Here is a 24,791-nt window from a genome sequence, read left to right as displayed (position 1 = left end):
GATAAAAAGAAAAAAATAGCAGAAAACAAGTGGTGGCAAGGGTGTGGAGAAATTGGAACCAGTGTGCAACTGTTGCTGAGAATGTAAGTGGTGCAACCATTATGAAAAACAGCATGGCGGTTCCTCAAAAAAATAAAAAACAGAGTTACCATATGATCTAGCCATCCACTTCTGGACATACACCTAAAGGAATTGAAAGTAGGGTCTCATGGTGTACATATGTGTAAACCCATGTTCATAGCAGCATTACTCACAATAGCCAAAAAGTGGAAGCAACCAAAGTGTCCATTGACATTTGAACAGATAAACAAATATTATTTAGCCTTAAAAAGGAGACTCTGCCACATTACAACATGAATGAATCTTGGGGATTTTATGCTAAGTGAAATAAACCAGTCACAAATAGACAAATACTGTATGATTCCAATGGTTGCCCCTTACGTATGGTTTCAATTTCCACAGTTTCAGTTACCCATGGTCAACCAAGGACTGAAAACACAAAATGAAAAATTCCAGAAATAAACAATTCATAAGCTTTAAACTGTATTTCATTCTGAGTACAGTAATGAAATCTCATGCCATCCAGTCCCATCCCCCTCAGGACATGAAGCATTCCTTCATCATATTCCTTCAGCATATTCACCTTTTCAGTATTGCAGTGCTCGTGTTCATGTAACCCTTATTTTACTTAATAATGACCGCAAAGCTATTCACAAAACTTCATTACAGCATATTGTTATAATTGTTTTACTTTATTATTAGTTTTGGGTTTTTAAAAATATATATTTTATTGATTTTTTACAGAGGAAGGGAGAGGGATAGAGAGATAGAAACATCGATTTGCTGCTTCCTGCACACCTCCTACTGGGGATGTGCCCGCAACCAAGATACATGCCCTTGACCGGAATCGAACCTGGGACCTTTCAGTCTGCAGGCCGACGCTCTATCCACTGAGCCAAACCAGTTAGGGCTATTATTAGTTTTTATAGTTGATCTCTTACTATGCTAATTTATAAATTAAACTATCACAGATATGTACGTATAAGAAAAAACATAGTCTATATAAGGTTCAGTACTATCTGCAATTTCAAGGCATCCACTGGGGGCCTTGAAAAGTATCTCCCACAGATCAGGGGACACCTAACGTATATGGGGTACCTAAACCAGTCAAATGCATAGAAACAAAGTAGAATGGTGGTTGCCAGAGTCTGAAGGAAGGGAAGAAATAGGAAATTGTTTAATGGGTATTGTTCATAAAACTTCCCAGGCCAAGAGACCAAAGAAAGAGGCTGACAACTCCATCATTACATCAGAAGTTTATTAAGGGAACTTACTTGCATCTTGAGTGACAAGACTATAAGGATAGTCTTCCGTGCTGCATGGCCAGCACTAAACAATTATATGGAACTGTGAAGGATGGATAAGGGGAAAATGTCTTGTATTCTTGCCTTGGGAAGGCCAACGGCCTGTTCCAGAAACCAGCATGCCTGGGGCCTACAGGAGGGGTCTCTCAGACAGTTTCTGAGGGGATTTACAGGACTCAATCTCTGTTCTGGCCTGGATCTAGCTGATGGATCCTGCAGAAGTCACCTCATGGAACAGTCTCCTCTCCACAAGTATAGTTTCAGTCTTACAAGCACAAAAGTTCTGGAGATCCATTGCACAACATGAATATACTTAACACTACTGAACTATACTTTAATATAGCTAACACTTGCCCTGGCCACTGTGGCTCAGTTGGTTAGAGCATTGTCCCACATATGGAAAGGTGGGGGGTTCAATTCCCAGTCAGGGTGCATATGGATACAGATCTCGATCTCTCTCTCTCTCTCTCTCTCTCTCTCTCTCTCTCTCTCTCCAATAAAATACATATCCTCAAGTGTGGATTTAAAAAAAAATGGCTAACATTGATACATCTATTACATAAACCATATGTGCTACATAAGCAAAGTGAATAAATGCAGTGATAAGAAATTTTAATGGTTAAGATAGCAAGTTTTCTGTTATGTAAATTTTACTACAATTAAAAAAAATAAAATAAATTGTTATGATTTGTCTGTCTCTTCCCCCCCAAAATCCAATGCTCTCAACTAAAAAACTAGTGGAACTAATATGAGTATAAAGTCAGAATTAGAAAACATGAAAATCAATCGCTTTGTTATACCAACAAGACAGACTTGAGCAGAGCAAGGACAATGGGCTAGGTACAGAAGGTCAACAGGGTGGACAATCAAGTGTTGGGTGGGACCTCACCCCAAGAGTGACTTTTCCTCCCCTAGCTTATCGCTGATTTGGACCCCCTGACCTTTCCTCCCTATAGATAACATCTTGGCCTCTGTTGTATTTAAGCTCCAGACCCAGATAAGCAACAAAACAGCCACAGCCCTCAGGACCAACTGCATAGAATAATGACCCCCTGGTGCTGGCCAATCAATGGAGATCACAACCCTGAAAGGACATACCTAGAAAGCTACTGAATACTCTATTGAGATCTTCTCCTGGGAAAGATCCTAAAATCTCCACCCTTAGAACCCTTAGGAAGGAGGACCCAGTGAGCCCTTCCTCCTGGGAGCACATTCATGCCTTTCCCTTTTCCTTCCCTCACCCCTCCCTGCCCCAGGCATGTTACCATTAGCTTCCTAACTCCCAAGATCCAGGGGTCCTTCCTTTACCTCTATAACTTGTTCCCTAAGCCCATTTCTTCTAGGAATTACTTCTACCTCTGTGATTTGCCAAATAAATGTTTTCTTATAGTTTTGGGTCTTGGCTCTGAATTCTTTCCTAGCCAGAACCCAAGTACCAAGGTTGCTGAACACAGGTTTGATCTGACCCCACTGGCTATACACCTGGTGCCCTTCCTGTTGCCTCCAACAAAGCCAATTAAAAGCAATTAAAGTAATTAAAATGGGAAATTAATCCCAATTATAATAAAATATGCAGAAATTAATTTAAATATGTACAAGCTATAAGAAGAAAATCATACAACTTTACAGAAAAACATAAAAGAAATTCTGAACAGTTAGATAAATGATGTTGCTGGATGGGAAGACCTTATTATCAGGCCCCTTGATATTGATCTGTAATTTAATATAATTCCAATGGGATCAGATCTTGAGAAACTAACTTTCAAATTCATATATAAGAGTTTGTGTTCACAACTATCAAAACAACATTTAGAGGGAAAATAAGAATACAGGTGAATTGAATCACCACATATTTGAATAACTGGAAAACTACATTAATTACAAAGACATGCAATTGTCGCTGGGTCTAGCTATACATCTCAACAACAACAACAAAAATATTAAGGGATCTACAAATAGATGAGCATGTAGAAAGGAATTTATATATGAAAGCTGGCACTCCATATCTGCTGAGCAAGAATGATCTATATTAAAGAGTGTTGGAGCAAGTAGTTACCTGGGGAAAACAAATTAACAGCAGTTTACATTGTTTGGGTTTTACAATGCTCCAGGCTAAGGTGTTTAAATGCATTATTTCATTGAATACTAAAAAGAACATTTTTAAGAACTTATAAGGAACCCAAGGCATAAGTAGGTGATTAGCTTGCCCAGTAACTTGCCCAATAAAGGTGTGACTGCCCAGTCACTGCTGAAGCCTCGAATTTGACTCCACATTACATTCCATAGCCCAGGCTCCCCCATCATTACAGCACACTGCCACCCTTAATACACATTTATTTACACCAAAACACAAAAAAAAATTCTAGATTTAAAAAAAAAATCTAAACATATATGTGTGCATTTTAGCTAAAATATACTTGTTGTTAAAGTTTAGGTTAGAAAAAGCTTCCTTAAACCAACAATAAATACAGAAAAGATATAACTACATAAAATATAAAATTTCCATATAATGAAAGAGCGGGAGGCAAAAGACATGGCAAGCTGGAGATTAAGAATGCAATATAAACAACAATCAAAGGATTAATTTCCTTAATACATAAAAAGCTCCTTCAAATCAAAAGAGTAAAGACTAATGATGCAATTTACAAAAAAAGCAAAGCAAGTCACAAAAGAAGATAAAATGAATAAGATATCCAACCATGCCAGTATCGGAAAAATACACACTTAAAACAAGTGTATGCAACTTTTAACCATTATATTGGCATAAAATAAATGAACACTGGTGAAATGTGAGTAGCGGCCCTGGTCAGGGCACAACCAATCAATGTGTTTCTCTCACATTGGTGTTTCTCTATCTCTCTCTCTCTCTCTCTCTCTCTCTCTCTCTCTCTCTCTCTTCCCCCCCCCTTGCTCGCCTCCCCCTCCCTCTATCCCTCCCTTCATCCCTCCCTTCCACACTCTCTAAATACCAATGGACAAACAACAACAAAGAGCACACCTGGAAAGCTGATGAATATTCATTTGAGACCCTTCCCTGAGACCTCCCCTCAGAATCCCCACCTATAAGAGAGAGATAAACACCCTCAATGCAGACCAGCATGCCCACACTATTCCCTTCCCCTACCCCCTTCTTCTCTCTCAGGGACCCCAGGACACTTGCAGCCAGAGGATCAATGGGCAGTGGCAGCTCATCCAGGCTAACCCCCTGAACCTATCTGCAAGGCCCTCTCTTCTCTGACTTCCCAGTGAGCCAAAGCAGCCCAGCCTAGGCTCACCTACTTCTTCTGTGCCCTTCCTGTCTCACTGCCCTAAGTGTATTTTTACTGCGGCCAAGAAATCCTTGGATTGTTTGACTGCACTTTGTCTCTTGACTGAAATCTTTCCTTCAAGAAAACAAGAACAGAGGTTTCGTCATCTGGCCAGTAATAGTAACATATCACAAAGGCCTATAAAATATACAATGCACAAACCCATTGCCTAAACTGAGAAAGAAGACACTTAGCATAATCCTGTCTAGACACAGGACATTAAAGGAAATCCATTCATGGCTAATGCGGCCTGTTAGCTATGAATGGAGAAACTTTTCATAGTACAGTAGGCCACTAAAATATTCCAAAATATTTATAGCTTTCCCTGGCCAGTGAGGCAAGGATGTCTGGCTCACTCAGAAGGGTAGCCAATCACTCTATAACCAAGGGAACCCAAATTAGAAACACACCAGAAAGCAGACAGTCGTTGAGAGGTGAGTTATTTCTCTATCTGATCCAAAAATACTCTGCATAGGTTGTTCCTGAGCTACTCCAAGGTTCTGGGTGGTGTGAGTAAGCCCCAAGAGATGCCACATGCATCGTCAGCCTGCTCACTCCCATCTCCAGTGGCCATGACGCCCCCTGCTAGGGCCTCTTTCCCGTGTGCTTACTCTCAGGAGGGGCAGTCTCTGTGCCACGCCCTGGCTGCAGGCCAGCTCTGAGGAACAGCCAGTAAAGAAGAGCTTTTCCCAGATGCACATTGGAAGAGAAACCAAATATGCACAGTTCATTTTGTTTCAGAAAACATGAGTACTTTTCTTTGTACTTTTTTTCTCCCTCATTTCATGGGTAATTAAGTTACTGCCAGTTCCCCAAATGGTACCATTTTAATCTCACAAACATTAACTTCATGAGGAGGAGGCAGGTCTGAAATATATGCGAAATTAACTGCAGTGTGTTCTCCCATAGTCCTCTATCATCACTGGTTTTAAAGGCATCACAGAATATTAAGAATCACTAATCAGAGCTGGCTTTCGTGAGTCACAAGATTCTTAGGAATGCACTTGATTTTTAAGAAAAATAAATCGCAAGAAACAAATTCATTAATTGTATTTATTCTTTAAAAAAAATAATATGCCTTGGAATATATTTAAAGAAAAATCATAGCCGAAACCGGTTTGGCTCAGTGGATAGGGCGTCGGCCTGCGGGCTGAAGGGTCCCAGGTTTGATTCCAGTCAAGGGCATGTACCTTGGTTGCTGGCACATCCCCAGTGGGAGGTGTGCAGGAGGCAGCTGATCGGTGTTTCTCTCTCATCGATGTTTCTAACCCTCTATCTCTCTCCCTTCCTCTCTGTAAAAAATCAATAAAATATATTTTAAAAAAGAGAAAAATCATAAAAGAAAATTTGAATTAGTTTTATAAGCTATGTTCCTAGGCAGAAATACTAAGCATTTTAAAGATCTCAATTTTCATACCCACTCTCACATCAATTTAAAAATTAATGCAATTCCAATAAAGGTCCCAAAGGAATCCTTTTGAAACTTAACCAAGTAAACTAAGATTTGCTGTAAGAATAAATAAGAGAAAGCCACAAACATATTTCTAAAAAGTATGCATGCAACTTGAACAGATTCTGAGATGCGGTATCATGCTGCAATAATTAAAATGCTGATACAAAATTTCAAACACATCAAAGAGAACAGAAAGCCCCAAATAGTCCCAAACTTAGCACACAGAGGGATAATTATTCCAGAAGTCTGCTGTAAAATTAACAGCTTAGGAAAAAAGAGGTTGGCTTAGATCTCTACCTCAGGCTATGCACCAAAGTTAATTTTTTATATGAAATTGAAGGAAAGTGAGAAGAAAGGAAGAAGTAGAAAGAAATTATTTAAGAAATTTGAAGATATACATGATCTTTGAATGCAGAAAAGTCTTCATAAGCCAATAGAAAAGATATATAATAAAATGAGAATATATGACTACATAAATATTTAAAACTTATGTACCCCAGAAATTACAATTAAAATTAAAGGCAAATGATAAAGGAAATAAATTATTTTCAGTGTTCTAAAAATATTAGTTTTTATCTAAAGATATTCAGTATGAAAACATAACTTTGGCTATTTATTAATATGCATCAAAACCTTAAAAAGGCATATGCCCTTATATTTAGCAATTCCACTATAAGGAATTTTGTTAAAATGTAACAAAAGTCACTAAAAAATAGTCAAGTTTTCAAGTGAAAAAAGCAGCCTGCAGAGTGTGATCAAACAAAATTTTAAGCCTTAAATTCACATTGGCCTATCATGGTGCATAAGGTGGGCAATGGTTTCTCTATGGAACAGGATAATAGAAAGTTTCTTTTGCTTTCTGATATTTCAGGATATTTCCAAAATATTATTTTGCAATATACAAAAACATTTAAGACTTTTGAAAGAGAATGTTCCTAGATGGCGGCGGAAGATTTTCTGAGATCAGAAAACAAAGCCTCTACATTAAGGAGAAGTAGATATCCACAGAGCAAGGCTCTGAATGATGGCCATTGTATTTCCTATGAACTGACTGGAGCAGAAAACATAATGCTTCCACAGGATGATAAAAAAAAAAACAAAACAGGAGTTTTTCTTCATGCCATTGTAGAAGACCTGTGTGGTCAGGGGTAATGTTGTATGTGCCAATCCTGTCCATGCAGGCCAATGAAGCGATGGTGGGAAACCACAGAGCAGAAGAGGGTCAGGGTATAGGTACCCCCCGCCCCCCACCACTCCACTCCCTCCCAGGAAATCACTGCAGCCCTCCACCCAAGTCCCAAGTCCCCTGCTGGGTACCTGTTAGGCAGTGTTTTCCATACTACTAAGCTTCCCTTTGAAGTTCTGCGTTTCCCAATAGCTTCTCCCACACTTGCCCCTTCAGGTCTAGGACTTTAAAACTTCTCACTATTACCAGCCCCAAACTACTGCTTCATCTCTTGTTGAGTTTCCTAAACGCTGCCCACACCTTTGTAAATATTCTCTAATAAACTCTCAATCAAGTCACCCAATTGGCATGTTGCCTGATTCCCAACAGAACTCTCTTGATGTAGTAATACACACAATGAAAAGAAAATAAGGCCAAGTGCCTTTATACTGCACAAAAGATCTGACCTAAGGTGGTTAATACATTATTTTCATTCAAGTTTGAGATAAAAAGTTTAACCCTATGTTAACTCTTATTACTCAATGATTATATGATACCAAGAGTATCTTATGCTTTCTAGGTTTTTGTTTTTAAAGACTAAGGAAGTTACTAACCCTTACATAACCTCAGCACATACAGGACAGTGTATTAGAAAAGGGACAGAATACTGGTTATCTATTTCTCATGAGACAAATTGCTTTTGCCACAAATTTAAGAGGTAGGCATTTTTCTCTCATGTTCCCCTTGTATGTGCCACAGAACACCTTTGTACTTTGTTGTGATTGGGTTTTGCTTAGCCTCGAGCTTCACAAGCTCACTGCTATTTCTGATTGGCTCCACAGGAAAGTGGCAAGGACTCACATTGGATTGATTAACCCTTAAGATGTGAGAAGTCCACTAAGGAATTCCTTCTGAAAATGTAAGACGATGCCCCAAACTTGTTTTAACAGCAAGCTCTGGTTCGGAGAAGAATATGGGGTCTGTCACTCAGGTGGTTTCCAGCTCAAGTCCCAGGAAAAGGGAAGCGGGGGATTCTCTTTTCACTCAAAACTGCAGTGAGGCATTCCAAACACAAGGAGGAATGTAAGAAAGCACAGCCCAAGAGATGGGAGAAAGGGATTCTCTCTCCTTGAGCAGAACAATTCAGGCACAACCGGGGTCCTCCCTGAGTAGTTGAGGTCAGCTCTAGCACCTGAGAGTCCCCTGAGTGACAGCTCTGGAGGTTCTGGTGTTTCTCTCAACTGGCACATCACCAAGGCTCCAAGAGCTCAGAGATTGGCAGCAGAATTGCCCTTGATGGGGGGCACAATGTCATCAAAATGGCACCAGAGGCTCTAATGGAAGCCAAAGGCTTTAGCTGCCAAGGTAGTCACAGTGTCATCAGCAGCTACAGATGATGCTGACGGCCTTGGAAATGACAAGAGAGAGGATCCTTGGCAGTGGGCACCAGCAACAGTGGCTAGCTACCCTCCTGTGACGAAGAGGATTCAAGAAGCAGTAGTTTAAGGGGACAGCTTCTCTGATATCAGCTCTCTTTTACTTTTTATTCTTGAACAAAGTGAGTTTACAGTATTAGGTGTTATCTTAAGCCCTCAGGAAAAAAAAAAAAAAAAAAAAAAAAAAGATCATTGAACGATAAACTCTGAATAGAGGGAAATCTAAGCAGTGGCAAGTCCGAAGTGGCCAAGGGCAGCATAAGGACAGTGTGAGACTCATGATGAAAAACATCATCTCTTTTCCATCTCTGCCAAGAACTAGGCTCAGATATCAACAGCTCACAATTGCTATCGCACAACTGAAATATGAATGCTAGAGTGTTGACCTCCTGTTTCACTCATTTAATGAATAATACACACTAGAAAAATAAAAGCACTGAAGGTATAAAAGCGTAAGACTTCAAATACTTTGAAATATTTTGTATATAGTTTTTCTGTCTCTGTGATTCCTACAGAGTGGTAAATTTTGTATGTTTCCCTAAGGGCAGGGGAAATCAATGAAAATACCACAGAATGCATTGTTATAAGCCAAATGCTTATTTCTTAACAACAGAGACAATAAAAAGGAAAATGTTAACTTCCTCAAGATTAGCAGTAAGTGACAAGGCACCATGAGTACTGGGTCAAAAACGAGTTTCCTTCAGGCGTGGGCTATCTTATTCTTTTTTTATATCCACCCCCCCATCCCCCAAGTGTGTCCACAAGGTATTGTGCACCTCCAAGGCTTTCAAGAACCTGAGCACTAGCCCTAGGACAGAGGTTCTCAACCTGTGGGTCGCGACCCCTTTGGGGGTTGAACAACCCTTTCACAGGGGTCACCTAAGACCATCGGAAAACACATATATAATTACATATTGTCTTTGTGATTAATCACTATGCTTTAATTATGTTCAATTTGTAACAATGAAAATACATCCTGCATATCAGATATTTACATTACGATTCATAACAGTAGCAAAATTACAGTTATGAAGTAGCAGCGAAAATAATTTTATGGTTGGGGATCACCACAACATGAGGAACTGTATTAAAGGGTCGCGGCATTAGGAAGGTTGAGAACCACTGCCCTAGGAGCACAGTAATTAAGCCACAGTACTGTCACTCATGGGAACTGGCCGCCCTACATGCCTTCCCTTAATTGCCACCCTCTCTCTGTCGCATGATGTCATTGGGCCATCAGAGCCCTTCTAGGAGAACTATCATTGTTCGGCCCTTCATCCTCATTTTCCCCATCTCATCCAAAACTTTAGAGACCTCTCAGAACATAGATCATTACATTAAAACAAGAAAATAAGAAAGACTGGAAAAGCCACATATGAGGTAAATTAGGGTGCTCCGCTGAGCTTCAGAAATAAAAGAAGACAGAGTGAAACCTAAGGAATCTCTGTAGAAGTATAAACACCCCCCAAATACCACTGAGGTTTATTTCCTTCTCTATTACCAAATGGAACTTGGCTAATTATTCCCTGAAAATAAACACATTAACTCTATCATTAATAAAGTTAACACTAATGGCCAGTTACAAGAAGGATGCCATGATGCATTGGTAGGGATGAGAGTAACATCACCAATATAAACTAGGAATAAGAACGTATAGGATTCTGGTTTTTCATTAAAAGCAAACTTTAATACTTATAATTGTTCAGACTATGCCAGATCATGTGGAAAATAATTTGATATGTGGTTGAATATTGCAATCAAAAGCATTCCAATTTTGGAAAATCAAACGTAGGTAAGAACATTGGGACAGCTACATATATGTTCTTTCTGTAAGTCAAGCACTGCAGGAAAAAATGCTATGAAGTAGTTGATGCCTTGGGGTGGTCAGAAGTTTGCAATTGTGCAAAAGGAGGCTAAAAGCAATCAGGTTGCTGAATGAAATTCATATGTTCTCAATCACTGAAGAAATTTTACAATACTGCAGAAAACCCATCTATTACTAAATCACCTAAACTTTGATCCACTATGTCTACCTATGAGTACAACTGAAGTACATTTTTATAACCAGATAGACTGACCTTAATATGCACACATATCTAAGACACCAGCAGAATATAAGCATGCATAGGTGATCTTCAAATGCTAGGATGACATAGGATTCATTAGAGACACCTACACTCACACATATACAATTAAGATATACTATCCTCTCATCCTTCATTTCTTTTTACAATTTCATGTGAACCTTTCACTTACAGAGTAAAAATATCTAGATTTCCACTCCATTTAAATATATTCAAGCAAAGCTCCTGGAAAGGTTTCCAGAGAGTTAGGTTCCTTTAAAAATGGCCACGCACAAACTAAAGCTTTTGTCTAACAAAAGTGAAAGAGTAACTGATATGGGATCTGTACATTCACTCTGCACAAGGTTCCTGTAGCTGAAAAGCATTAGTCACAGACAAATAGCAAATCAGATTACAGCTCTGGAGAACCATACTCTGCCTCTTCCAGCAACCCTGCCAGCTCACACATTATAGAGGGCCAACCACCTGCTTCCTGAGGAATTTGTAATCTACCTTCTCCATTAGTTCCCCAAAGGGTCTCTTACTTTACACCTGTGCCCCCCTTCATTCATTCCACTGCATTCACCTTTCATCTCAAAAAGATTCATTAACGATAAGAGTGTAAGGGTTCCCTTTAAAGGCGCAACCAAAAAGAAAAGCCTTCAGCACTACATTTTATAACAAAACAAAAACTCAAATTCTGAGAGTCTCCTGAATTAAAACTAAAAGCCATTGCAGCAGGAGACCCATTCCTGGGTGGCTGGCCTGTTTTCACATTACCTGCTTCAGTGTACTTCAATCCCACTTTTTCTTCTGTGTCCTTTGTCTTTGGGGGTGGCCAGACAGCTTGGAGTCTGCCAGGAGTCCTATCGTCCTGCTCAGTGGGGCTGTGCTCAGGCTGTTTAAAAAATGGGCAAAGAAAATGATCAGTTAAATGAAATATGGCTAAAGCTAATTATTCCCCGAAAACAAACATGTTAACTCTAACATGAATAAAATAATGGCCAGTTGCACATTGTATTCAATGATCCTTTCCCAGACATGTAAAGTGATCAGTGGGAGTGAAAAATTTAAAAAACAACTCAAGGCTATGGGGATGTAATTAATGTACAGCATGGTAACTATAGTCAATAGTGTTGTAATTTAAATTTGGAAGTTATTAAGAAGGTAAATTTTAAATATTCTCATAACATGAAAAGAACTTTGTAATTCCGCATGGGGATAGAGGGTAAAGAGCCTTATTGTGCTAATTGTTTCACAATACATACAAATGTCAAATCATGTTGTATACCTGAAACTAATATAACGTTGTATGTTCATTATACTTCAATTAAAAAAACACACACCTCAAAGGCCAAGTATTACACAACCCTTGATAGATGATTTTTATCATGTAACTATCTCTAAAAAAATCACAAATCCACTTTGAGCTGTAGATATAGATACAAATGTACTCTAATCAAGTACACTTATAGGAATGTTTACAAGTGTATCCCAAACAACTCCATGGTTTTTTATGATATAATGACTACTATTCCACTTTCCATCAACATTAGCTGTAGGCCAAGATACACTTCTCAAGCAGCCCACATTGCTAGTTCAATTCGCTTTTTCTTTCCTATTAAAAAAATAATAGTGAGATGGCCTTCAAGCTATTTTTATCCGTTGATTTTTGTAACTATGCAAGTGTTACACTGTGTATAGTTTTTAATTAAAACCCAAGATAATTCTACCAAAAACTTTTTAATTTTTAACACTTTAACTGATGAATTGTATAAGAGGAAATAATTGTATTCTGAGTTGATACAACCCAAGACGTGCTATTCGTTGTCCTTATGAACCTCTAAGATCTACTGGACAGGTAGTCTATAAATTACCAAATTAATTAATTTTCTTTGCATAACAGTTTTTATTAATTAGATAGTCACCATACACTACCTTCACTTAATCTTCACAACCACTATATAGGTTGAGGGTTAGCACTTTTTTTTTTCTTTTCTCCTCATGTGGAGATTGAGGCTCAGAGGTGATCAGGGTCACCCAGACAGTAAATGGCATTGTCAGAATTAAAATCCAGGTCTCATTTTAAATGCAGTGCTCAATCAGGATGCCTTGTAACCAACCCAGAACATTTCAATTACATCACAAACAAGTATTCTGCTGAGTGGCAGACATATAAAGGAAAAATACTTTTCACCGAGGTATATAATTAAGTGGTGAGGAAACCTGGGCTGTTTCCATATTGCATCGCATCCTCATGCTGCTCAGTTTTATAAGAACATTTACTATTAATGTTTAAACTCCGAGTGGCAGCTTCCCTTTCCCACCAGCACATAATTACATACACCTCTCTTATACCAATCCATAAAAACATAAGGAAACGCTGCTGTCCTACTCCTTACAAGGACAATTTCAATAATAATCATCATTCACCTAGAAGACAGTCACTAATAATAGGTGATCGGAATTCACTTTGACAGGAAACCTCAAAAGAAATACAGCAGCATCACATTGTATGACAAAATGGAAAACCCAATTCTACATACGCTTTTGGAATCCGAGGGGCCGTCGGCTGGCCTTGCCTTGGACCGTTCAAACACAGCTCTTAGGGACTCCTTCTCATGCCTCATCTTGCGCTTGAGAGCTTCCAGCTCAGAGGAGTCAGCTGTGGTCCCCTTTTTGGGGGGACGGATGAACAAGGCTTTAAAGGCCTCCAGGGCGGTTTCTGGTGGCTTCGGTTTGACCTCTCCACCCGGGGTTTGGGCTTCTGCTGGGCCGCCCTGGCTCTCCTGGGCAGCGCTGCAGCCCATCTCTCCTCCCCGGGTCGGCTCAGGGTCTTCTGCCTTCACTTCGGCCCTGGGCATGTCGATGCTGAGGAGCTGGGAGAGCTGCTCCAGGAGAGTGGGAGGGGCCTTCAGGTCACTGGCTTTCTCCCCAGTCTTCCCTGTCTGAGGCCCTGTCTGTGCTAGGGACTTCTGAACCGGCTGGGTCAATTTGAGCAGAGCCAGGTCCCCATCCTTTGGTTTAATTTCGGTGATGGTCTCCCCACCCTCAGCGGGAGCGCCCTTCTTCAGCACGCGGAGCCCACTAAAGAAAGCTGGCAGCTGGAATGACTTCTCTCCAGGGGCTTCTTTTTTAGAAGAGGTGTTCTCGGTGACACCAGCACTCAAAGTCTGGTCTGTTCCCACAGGGAGAACTTGGGAACCTTCTTCCCCAGCCTGTCCTTGACTGGGGCTGTGCTCTGTCTGAAGACCACCATCAGCAGGTTCCGGTTTGCTACATGTCTCAGGGGGAGCCCCCTGAGGACCTTCCTCTCCGAGCTCTGCAGCATCCCTCTCCCCAGCAGCAGTGTTCTCTCTACGGTCTCCTGGCTTTTCTTTGGGCTCCTCAGATGGCTCGGATAAAACAACACTTGGGGACTTTGGGCCATTGGTGTTGCTTCCCTCTTCTGGCTCCTGGCCACCATCCTCAGAGTCCGAATCACTGGTGGTGGTCACCAGGGTCCCGCGAACCAAGATGGCATCGTCTCCGCTCACACTCAGGGCAGTGAGTGGAAGAAGCTCTTGACCAGGGAGAGAAGTCCCTGCCTCTGCTTTTCCCTGACCTCCCTCCGACTCCCTCCCTGCCTCCTCCCTCGCAGTCTTCCCATCATCTCCTTCGAGGCCCGGTGCAACCTGAGCCCCTGCCTCCTGCTCATCCGAGCCCTGGCTGGGACCATCCAGCCGATGCGTGGGATCCACCCCTAAAGCGTGGAATGCTTGCAGCACCACGTCTTCCTCCTCGGGCTTCACAGATTCCAATTTACTCGCAAACCCAAAGAGGGATTTCATAGAGAACTTGCTCAGGATCGACTGGGCCATTTCGGGTCCCGCTTCAGACTTGTCTGGTTGCGAGACATCACTGCCATTCACAGGGTCACCGACGTCCTCCATGCCTCACAGCAGCGCCCTCGATGGCAGTCCCGACTTCTGTTACCTGCCCTGCTCTCAGTGTATCCACTCCATCAGCTCTTAACTTACAGGACGGGAGCAACAGGACCGGCAGCCAGCTCCTCGGCCGCCCAGCAGCACACTTGGTCTCTTTCAGGTCGGTCACTGTGCTCCCCTTCCGGTCTGTGCGGCCACGGTGCGCCCAGGGCCACTGTAAAAAGTCCGCGGAGCTCTATGCCCAGAAGCTGCCTGGGCTGCGCACCTTACTACTCGCGGGCTGGGAGGCTGCTCCTCTGGGACTTCCGTATTTATTTCCGTGGACAAAAGGCTTTTTGTCATAAGGAAAGTCAGCCGGCCCCAGTCATCCCAGCCCAGGACTTCACCACAGCTCCGCCCCAGTGCCTGTCTTTCTCCTGGTTGCTTTCAACTTCCTCATTGGTGAGCAAGTGAGGTTCCAGAAAGTGCTGAGCCGGCAAGCTGCTCCTGACAGCCCTCCACCACCCCAGCAGCCCAAGACGTTCAAAAGTGAATCAGCAGAAAATGACTGAAATACTTTTTACGGGCCCTCCTTTGCCATCTAAATTATGGTCAGAAGCCTGTGTCATCCAGGCCAAAACAAAACAAACAAACAAACAAACAAACAAACAAAAACCACACACAAAAAACTAGCAGTGCACACAGATCAACAGCCACTCACAAAGCCAAAGCAAAGAAATAAAAGTAAAGAAAGAACTAGATCATCTCAAAATCCCTAAAACTCAAAAGCAGTTAATTTACTGCCCTTGAAGCTTTTTTTTTTTTTTAAGTGCTTTCTTCCGCTTCCCTGCAGGTTTCATCTGGAATGCAGATTTTAGCTGCTGAGGCCAGAGAAGGAAAACCAACGCGACTGGTTTCAGATTACTGCTGTTTTAGCTCTGCCCTGGTGTCTCAGTGTTCCACAAACAAGTACTTAGACAAGCACGCCCACCACGCCCAGTGTCCACCAGCCTTAGGGTGGCAGAGTAAACAGCCCCAGCAGGAATGGTTACTCTCCACACTCCCTGCCAACCTCAGGCTTCTTCAGCAGCTTTGACTTCCTGGCTCTCTTAGGATTCCTGGCGGCTAAAGGGCACCTCTCTCTGCTTCAGTGATCCAACCAACTAAAGGAAGCCTGGCATGGTGCAAGGTAACACACAACCTGCCTTGTTAGGCAAAGCAATTCACCGAAGTCCCCGAGGAGCCACATTCCTCTAAGGGACAAAACATCTGAAAGGTCTCTACCAGCCAGGTCTCTATCAAAGACTCAATTTGCCTAAAACAGAAACGGGACAGACAAAACCACCACCCAACATCAGCTCAATGTAGTTTCCAATACTCTGATTATATCCTGGGAACCTGGCAACTGAGGTCCTGGAAAAACTGCAGCACTGTCTCCCAGCTGCATAGTTGCCTCTTGGGACAGCTTCCTGTCGTACCTGAAGGTCTCAGTGTTTCTCTTTCAAATCCTGTCCAGTCAGCAGGCATTGAGTAAGCACCTGGGATAGGCAAGGCACCGTGCTGGATCAGGAGAGTCAAGCTAGCTTAATAGTTACCGTGGCTCAAAAGTAATCACCGGCTCTCTTTGAGCCCAGGTGTTAAACACAAACAGCAATTTATTCTGCAAAATAGTTGTTGCCAACAAGCCAAAGGACCGTCTTGCCTTCTCTGTAGCAGGGAATGGCTGTGGGTCTCCCACTGATAACTTGTATCATGTTCCCCAATAAATATGAACACTAAGAAATTCTGATTGCAATAGCACGTCTAGCAATGTGTTCAAAAGGAACCCTCGCACAAAGAGGGTACATATTGTATTCCATCCTTCCTTATAGGAAAGTTAAGATAGCACTTCCTAATCCCTGATTTGACTATGTCTAAATGGATACTTTCCTGTTTGCTAGTGATCCTAGTATATTTTGGGATTATTAACTAGGGCACACACAATTAAAAAACAAGTCCACCACACATGCAGAAATATTCATTGGTGCCATTTAAGTCTCAGAACCAGCTTTCTGTCCAGAGAAAATGCACATTGACCAAATCAGACTTCTGCTTCAAGGCTGAGGGAAAAAAAGGAATCATCACACCTGCCTATAAGATCAGTCTTCCAATATACATACGGGTGAGGGGAGGAGACATGGCACATATTTCCTTCTTTAACTGAGAAGGCTCCATTTTCTCAGACGTAACTACTAACTGATTTTTAGAATACGTTTCAAGAACCCTCAGCAGATTTGGCAAAATGGGACATAAGTTGGAGAGACTTGTTGACCTTTCTACGCTACAGCATGGAGCAAAATTATAAAGTTTCAGAATCCTCTCAATACCCACAATGCTAATACATCATGGAGGCGGGGGTGGGCAAGTCATGGGTCTCGGGAGATGATGTGATTCCAGCCCCTCAAGGTGGGTAAGGTATTATTAGGTTCATTTTAAAAGTGAAGCAACCATGGCCAAGAGAACATAACTGCCCCAGGTGGCACAGCTAGTGAGTGGAGAATAGTAATCATATCTAACAGTTATTAGGTGTTTACTATGTGCCAAGCACTGTTCTACATTAACTGACTGATACATATAACTATGAGGTCGGTTTTATTCTCTTTTTCCTATTTGGAAGCACAGCAGGTTAAAGTGGTTTTCCCATGTTCACAGCATCGGTGAGCGGTGAAATGAGAACCTGAGTCCAGGCCATCAGGCTCCAGAATCCACACTCTTAATCACTCTTCTAAAACCTTGACTTCCACCTCCTGCCAAAATAGGCTGCCACACACACCTGAATTGTGAGATATGAAGGCATATCAGCTTATGTGGTTGGTGGTCTCAGTAGGATGCATAATGTACTTTACCCTCTGAGATGACACACAATACTGACTTCACAAAAACCTTAATGAGAATGACCATTCTTTTCCCTTGCTGTAATTGAGGGGAAAAAAATCTAGAGGCGCTGCTTAGAAAAATCAAGCAAAAATTCCTAGCTGGCCCTGGCCGATGTTGCTTAGTTGGTTGAATGTTGTCCCATGCACCAAAAGGTTGCTGGTTCAATTGCCAGTCAGGGCACATGCCGGGGTTGCAGGCTCAATTGCTAGTTGGGGGCTTGCAGGAGGCAGCCAATCAATGTTTCTCTCTCTTTCCCCCTCTCTTCCTTTCACTCTAAAATTAATAAAAACATATTTTTAAAAATTCCTGTTTTAAAAATATGTTTTTATTGATTTCAGACAGGAAGGGAGAGGGAGAGAGAGAGAGAAACATCAATAATGAGAATCATTGATTGGTTGCCTCCTGCACGCCCACTACTGGAGATGGAGCCCCAAACCTGGGCATGTGCTTTTGACCAGAATTGAACCTGGGACCCTTCAGTTTGCAGGCTGATGCTCTATCCACTGAGCCAAACCAGGTAGGGCCCTAGCTGGCTTTTCGGCTGGTCACAATCAAGACATTGAATCCTCTGGACTAAAACACATCAAGAGGCTTTCCAGCTTGCCTTGACAATTCCCTTTCTTTCAAGAAGCATGACTCCTGCCCTAGCCAGTTTGGCTCAATGAATGGAGGGCTCCCGGGTTTGATTCCAGTTAAGGGCACATACTTCGGTTGCAGGTTCCCCGGCCCTGGTCAGGGTGTGTGCAGGAGGCAACCAATCAATATGTCTCTCTCACATCAGTGTTTCTCTCTGTCTCTCACTCTCTCTTCCACTCTCTATAAAAGTCAATGGAAAAATATCCTCAGGTAAGGAAAGAAGAAGAAGAAAGAAGAAGAAAGAAGAAAGAAGAAAGAAGAAGAAGAAGAAGAAGAAGAAGAAGAAGAAGAAGAAGAAGAAGGAGAAGAAGAAGGATTCCTATCACAAAGATGTATTCACCCAAAAAGCATTATTAAGCACTGACTATGTACAAAGCTCTGGGGATATAAAGGTGAAGAAACTCCAGCCCTCCATAATCATGAAATGTGTAGTTTAATGGGAGAAATCAGCCAAGAAAGAGGTGATTCTAGCCATAGACTTCATACCCCAGATCCAGTGAACAGCAATAGGTGGACCTAAAACAATTTTGAATGAAAGCAAGCCATGACTGCCTAAAGCTGAGTAAGAAAGAGCACCATGGCAGTTCAAATAGATCTCTGAATATTGACTGTCTTGCCAGCCACTGGTCCTCATGACCATGAAAAATATTACTACTTCTGGTCATTTAGGGAATTGAAATTCATTTCAGACTGTAATGTTAAAATAAGCAACCTACAAATTTGATCTTAGTTGGTTTGAAAAATGATTCCATTTACTGCTATAACATTTTCAGGAGGGAGATAATCACTTCTCTTGGACATTATGTATTTCAGTGTTTTATTCTGCTATAAATACTTATTAAGCACCTAAAACCTACTCCAAACCAGGGACAGCTAAGACTGTCACATTTACAACCTCACCTGATTGTCTTCTGTTCTAATCTCAAGACACCCAAGCTCTTTAATAGCTACACTTGAGCAGAAAGCCAAATAAAAATGATCTACCTTAGACAACTAAGTTAAAACAGACATGATAAATAATGAGGTAGCATTTGACCCACATGTTCTTTCAACTATTTGTTAAAAAAACAATCAGTACCCAGCTACTTGAAAATGGAACATAGTACATATTTGTGTGGAAAATTTACTACCAGTGAATTTTCCACGTTCCTCTCATCTCACTATCCTCTCAAATTGAGGCTTATGCCAATTGTACCTCATGGCAATAAGAACATCAGTCCAACTTGGTAAGATAAGCCTAAAAAAGTGATTACAACAATAACCAAAAAGGCACATCACCTCATGGGAGCAGTAGAAACAAGCTCCTTGAGTCTTACAAGATTGATTCATCAGCATTAAAAACTAAAAGAAAAACACACACACAAAATAAAACAATAAAAAAAGCCTATATGCAGAAGTTGGATGTTGCCTAAAAAGAAAACTTCCTAGAACCACTTCCCTTTACCCTGTGTGACCTTCGCCCATATCATTCAGCTTAGATAATTCCTTCCCACATTCTCATAAAACCCCGAAAGGCAAGGGAAAGTAAAGCAAACAAGATTACATTTCACAGCATTAGGCTACTTAATTCTCATGTTTCTCTTTATCCAATTTATTTCAAGTTCTGGGCCTGAACTGAATAACTAATTGCTTCCAGCTTCCTAAAGTGGTTCAACTAGGTTCATGTGAGGCTTGCTAGAGACAGCAAGTAGAAAGTGGAATTTACATTAGTAAGAGTAAGTAAAAGTGTAGAAACTATATCTGTGAAAGAAAAAAGTTTGAGCAATAGATTGGGAAAAGTAACTAAACTATAAATAAGGTATGAGTGGGGTAATGGATGGAGATGGGTTTTTGGGGATCAGGAAGTATGTTTTAACTTACCAAATGAAGTTGAGATCTGAGGAAATTATGACATCACAAGTACTCCAAAGACATTTGTTACATGAGTCAGAGGCCATATGGAAGGAGTAGGTTATGAAAGAGTGTTGGTAGAATCAAATTGTTGGGAGGCTGAATGGGATTTTACAAATATTAGAAACCAATTAGCTTAGCCTTATTTTAAAGAGGGAGTCAAGAGGAGCTAAATAACTGGTACCAGTTCACACTGCTCAAGCACAGCGGCAAGATGGAAAAGGGTGTCCTGACCCCTGTCCACCCCACATCACACACCCTGCTCCTGCCTTGGCATGTGTAACCTTACCTTCTTCCAGATCAGCATCCTCCTTATGCTCATTCTCCACATCCTCAAAATGAAATTATGAGGCCAAATGAAAGACAAAGCCAGAGACCTCTGTAAGCATCCCTTCTATTTTAGTTCCATAGCACTTCCCCTGCCAACTAATACAACACTTAATACAGCCCCTCTGCATCAGCCTATCAGAAGCCAGCAACTGTTTTTACTAATTGGTTAAAAAAGAAAACAGGCCCAGCTGGCGTGGCTCACTGGTTGAGTGTTGACCTATGAACCATGAGGTCACGGTTCAATTCCCAGTCAGGTCACATGTCTGGGTTGTGGGCTCGATCCCCAGTGTGGGGCATGCAGGAGGCAGCAGATCAATGATTCTCTCTCATCATTGATGTTTCCATCTCTCCCTCCCTCTCTTTTCCTCTCTGAAATAATAAAAAAAAATTATTAAAAAAAAAAGAAAGCAGGCTGCACTTGCCTACTGCAAGAACAAGTTGCACTGATTAAGGCCTTTTTCTATTGAGCAGTATCAAGGATTGTGTGGAAATATGTTGAATGTAGGTAACAAACTAGAAGACTCTTAAAGGGAAGAGGAGAGGCTGTGGTGAAGCTGAAAGAAAGAGGAGAGCAGTAGGTATGTGATCTTTCAAGGATCAAAGAACAAGGGCTGTTGCAGAGTTAAGAACCTTCCCCTGAGTCCTGCACTTACATCCTACTCTGCTCCTTCAAGAAGTTTGACCTTCAATAACTTATACAAGCTCCCTCCTCAGCTTCCTTGCCTGGAAACTGGGAATAAGAAAAATACTTACTTTATGGGTTGTTAAGAGCATTAAATAAACTAATATCTGTTTGACACCCTCATCAATGCCTGACACATAGTAAGTACTGTATGATATATTTTCATAGGAAAGAAACCACTTTCTTAGGGATGTCAACTAGGATTCAAAATTTTTTTTTTTAACTCTGTCAATATGAAACAGGTATTTACTGACAGCCAGAGTATGAAGGTGCCCCACCCCTACATGTGCACTTGGGCAGAAGGGCCATTTGGTCTGAACAGGATTGTTCAATACAGAAAGGCCTAAATATGCCTCCCCATGCCACACGTGTGCCACGAGTGAATGGAGTTCCAAAGAAAATTCTTTCAAGGGATCCCTTGGGGTATTTCAGGGCAAATGCTCTCTGGATTGTTTTTTTCCATCATCTGAAAAGAGTAATTAGCTTAAAGTTTTCCCAGGTCACCACTGTAGAAGGTAACAGAGTTCACCCTGTTTTTTATTGCCTTTCCTATGCTCCACAATGATTTTTAAACCAACTCAGAGAGGAAAAAAATCCATAAATTTGGATTCTCTCAAGAAAATCCCTGCCCTAGCCAGTTTGGCTCAGTGAAAAGAGCATCAGTCTATGTACTGAAGGGTCTAGGGTTCAATCCCAGTCAAGGGCACATGCCCAGGTTGTGGGCTCGATCCCCAGTGTGGGGCGAGCAGGAGGTAACCTATCAATGATTCTTTCTCATCACTGATGTTTCTATCTCTCTCTCCCTTCCTCCCTGAAATCAATAAAAACATATTTTAAAAAATCCTTTTCTCAAGAGCCTATTGACAGACACTGATGATGATACTGCATATGTTAAGCTGATGCACAAAAAATGTAAGAGGGAAAAGGAAAGGCTGGGACTTACTTGTGAAGCTGGAGAGGAGAGGGGAAAAGGGGGGGGGGTTCTTTAAGGTACAGAATATCCTGGGACAAGTTTTTGAAGGATTTTGAGCTTTTCCAAAATGAATAATATGATGTCCCTTGTGGATAATCACTGCAGAAGCCATGAAGTCCACGCAGAAAGCATTTCATTGTGGCTAAAGTTGATCATGATAAAAGTTTTAGATGAAGGTCTGGATTCTAATAAACCATACATACCTATTGCTGCCCAGATGCTCCTGCTTCCCAAGTCATAAAACTAAACAGCCATTGGCTATGCTGTTCCTTGGGTATCTTTTTCTTTTCCTTCCTTAAGTTTTTAAAGTAAAAGTTATTTTGAGATTATTACTTCAAACAAACAATAAAGATCAAGGTATCGTTCTTTTCCCTTTTCTTTTCTTTCAGGTATCATTTTTAATTACTTTTTAAATGTAACGGAGGCCATATAAAAATTAGGAAATGTGAGGATTTACCTAAAATAAAATGAAGGTAGATAAGAAGAGCTTGCATAATGGGAAAGGAGGGAGAGAACTAGCATTTTTTAGAGTGTCATTCTTGTCCTAAGTAGGTACCATCCTAGATTCTTTAGGCAAGTTTTCTTGTACCTTAACTCCCTCATAACTCTTAGGAGAAAGGTATCACTGAGCTCCTTTTATAGATTAACAATGTCCAGTGCAAGTCTCTGCAATAATGGAAATGTTCTATATCTGTGTCATCAATACAATAGACACTAGCCACAGGTGGCCTCTGAGCACTTAAAATGTGGCGAGTGTGACTGAGGTACTGAATTTTTATTTTTTTAAAATATATTTTATTGCTCTTTTACAGAGAGGAAGGGAGAGGGATAGAGAGTTAGAAACATTGATGAGAGAGAAGCATCGATGAGCTGCCTCCCGCACACCCCCTACTGGGGATGTGCCTGCAACCAAGGTACATGCCCTTGACCGGAATCAAACCTGGGACTCTTCAGGCCAACGCTCTATCCAGTGAGCCAAACCGGCTAGGGCTGATTTTTTAATTTTATTTAATTTGAATTAATAGCCACGTGTAGCTAGTGACTACTGTTTGGGCATTGCTGGAGATGTTAATACTGAGGTTGAAAGAAATTAGGTCAATTCTAGATTAGACAACCAATGAGTGGCAAAGCCAAAATTTGGACTGGATCAATCTGATTCTGAATGTTCAGCCTTTTCATTACAATAAGTCAAAGAACTATTTTAAAACAGTTCTCTTTCACATTGAAATATCAGAATGGGGGCCGAATAAATCACCTGGTTACCAGATCCAAACGACTATAGAAGTTAAAAGGAATTTGCAGAGAATAGAAAGGACACAAAGATTATGAGTCCTGATTTGATCAGTAATGATTCCTTGAAGTTAATACTCTCATGAGTTAGTCATTTTAAGAAAAAAAAAAATGAGAACAAATGTAAATTCATTGAAATCACGAAGGAGAAAGTAAGCTAGGCATTGCCACAACTATGAGTCTATTCTTGAACACAGCTGAGGAGAGAAGAGAAAAAAGGTAGAGGAGAGGCAAGAGTTACGGCTTTGAAGTAGCATATGTGTTCAACAAGAGATATTATTTACTAGTCACATACTCACTGTGTTACTTAAGACAAGTTACTTAACATCTATGAGCGAGTGTCTACATGTATAAAATAGAAAAAAATAATTGACTCAGAAGGATTGCACTAGGAATTAAAAGTGCTTATAGTGCGAACGCAGTGCCTTCTTGATTCACCACAGATTCAGTGTGCAGTTAGTTGCAGGAATCAACGGGTGGGAGAGAGGCGTCACATTCCCAAAGTTCTGAAATCTATTCACTATTGCCTCCACTTTGTACATCATTTTAATTTGGTGTTTAAACAAAACAAGTGCATAGAGCACCGCTGTAATTTTCAACACTTTAAAAACTATCATGAAATATTTTGAAGAAATATTCTAACAGTTCCTAGAATCAAGGTCACTTACTTTCTACAGCTGGAGAGGAAAGTTATAATGTTCATGCACAGAGCATTTATGTAGCAGCTGCAGTTCTTAACCCAATTTAGAAATAGTAATAATAATAACAAATTGAGCTGGCTTAATTAAAGCCTGCAAAAATCAAAAGATAAGAAAAAAACGACTGGGCCCTAAAAACTGAAACGTTATGTTAACACAGATGTGCTCTAACATTCTCTAGACCAGCGGTTCTCAACCTGTGGGTCGTGACCCCTTTGGGGGTCGAAGGACCCTTTCACAGGGGTCGCCTAAGACCATCGGAAAACACATATATAATTACATATTGTTTTGTGATTAATTACTATGTTTTAATGATGTTCAATTTGTAACAATGACATTGGGGGTCACCACAACATGAGGAACTGTATTAAAGGGTCGCGGCATTAGGAAGGTTGAGAACCACTGCTCTAGACAAAGGCTACTGCACTTCAAATTCTAAATAGGTCACGTGGGATTGTTATTTTAACCACAAATTACCATCTTTATCCTGGAGAGAGAAGAAAGAAAGTGCTTTTCAGAAATGCATACATGGAACATAAATGATATATGTAGAAAGAGACCAGGGTTTAAAGAGACCATATGAAGTTTATAGGACCCCAAGTCCAATAAATGCACACAGCACTGCAGTTTTTTTAAAAACAAAACAGAGAGGCTGAAAATTGAACTCTTTGAAAAGGGGGCA

At 41.0% G+C, this 24,791-nt stretch overlaps 1 protein-coding gene across 2 annotated transcripts in view; it reads right to left on the bottom strand.

Moving 5' to 3' along the window:
- Positions 1-24,791, bottom strand: part of FMN1 (formin 1) — a 407,216-nt gene that overhangs the window by 283,400 nt on the left and 99,025 nt on the right. The window contains exons 1-2 of one of the 2 annotated variants that reach the window (XM_036296411.1): positions 13,336-15,626; positions 11,570-11,687 (exon numbers count right to left, since the gene is read on the bottom strand). In XM_036296411.1, the coding sequence (XP_036152304.1) occupies positions 11,570-11,687; positions 13,336-14,721 (1,504 nt within the window). In that variant the 5' untranslated portion in view covers positions 14,722-15,626. Of the gene's footprint in view, positions 1-11,569; positions 11,688-13,335; positions 15,627-24,791 lie in introns of those variants that run through there. The other variant, XM_036296418.1, reaches the window with a different exon arrangement.

Source organism: Myotis myotis, unplaced genomic scaffold (assembly GCF_014108235.1).
Source record: "Myotis myotis isolate mMyoMyo1 unplaced genomic scaffold, mMyoMyo1.p scaffold_m19_p_1, whole genome shotgun sequence".
NCBI classification, from domain to species: domain Eukaryota; kingdom Metazoa; phylum Chordata; class Mammalia; order Chiroptera; family Vespertilionidae; genus Myotis; species Myotis myotis.
The sequence above is the reverse complement of the archived record's forward strand: the minus strand, read 5'-3'. Positions and strand labels throughout refer to the sequence as shown.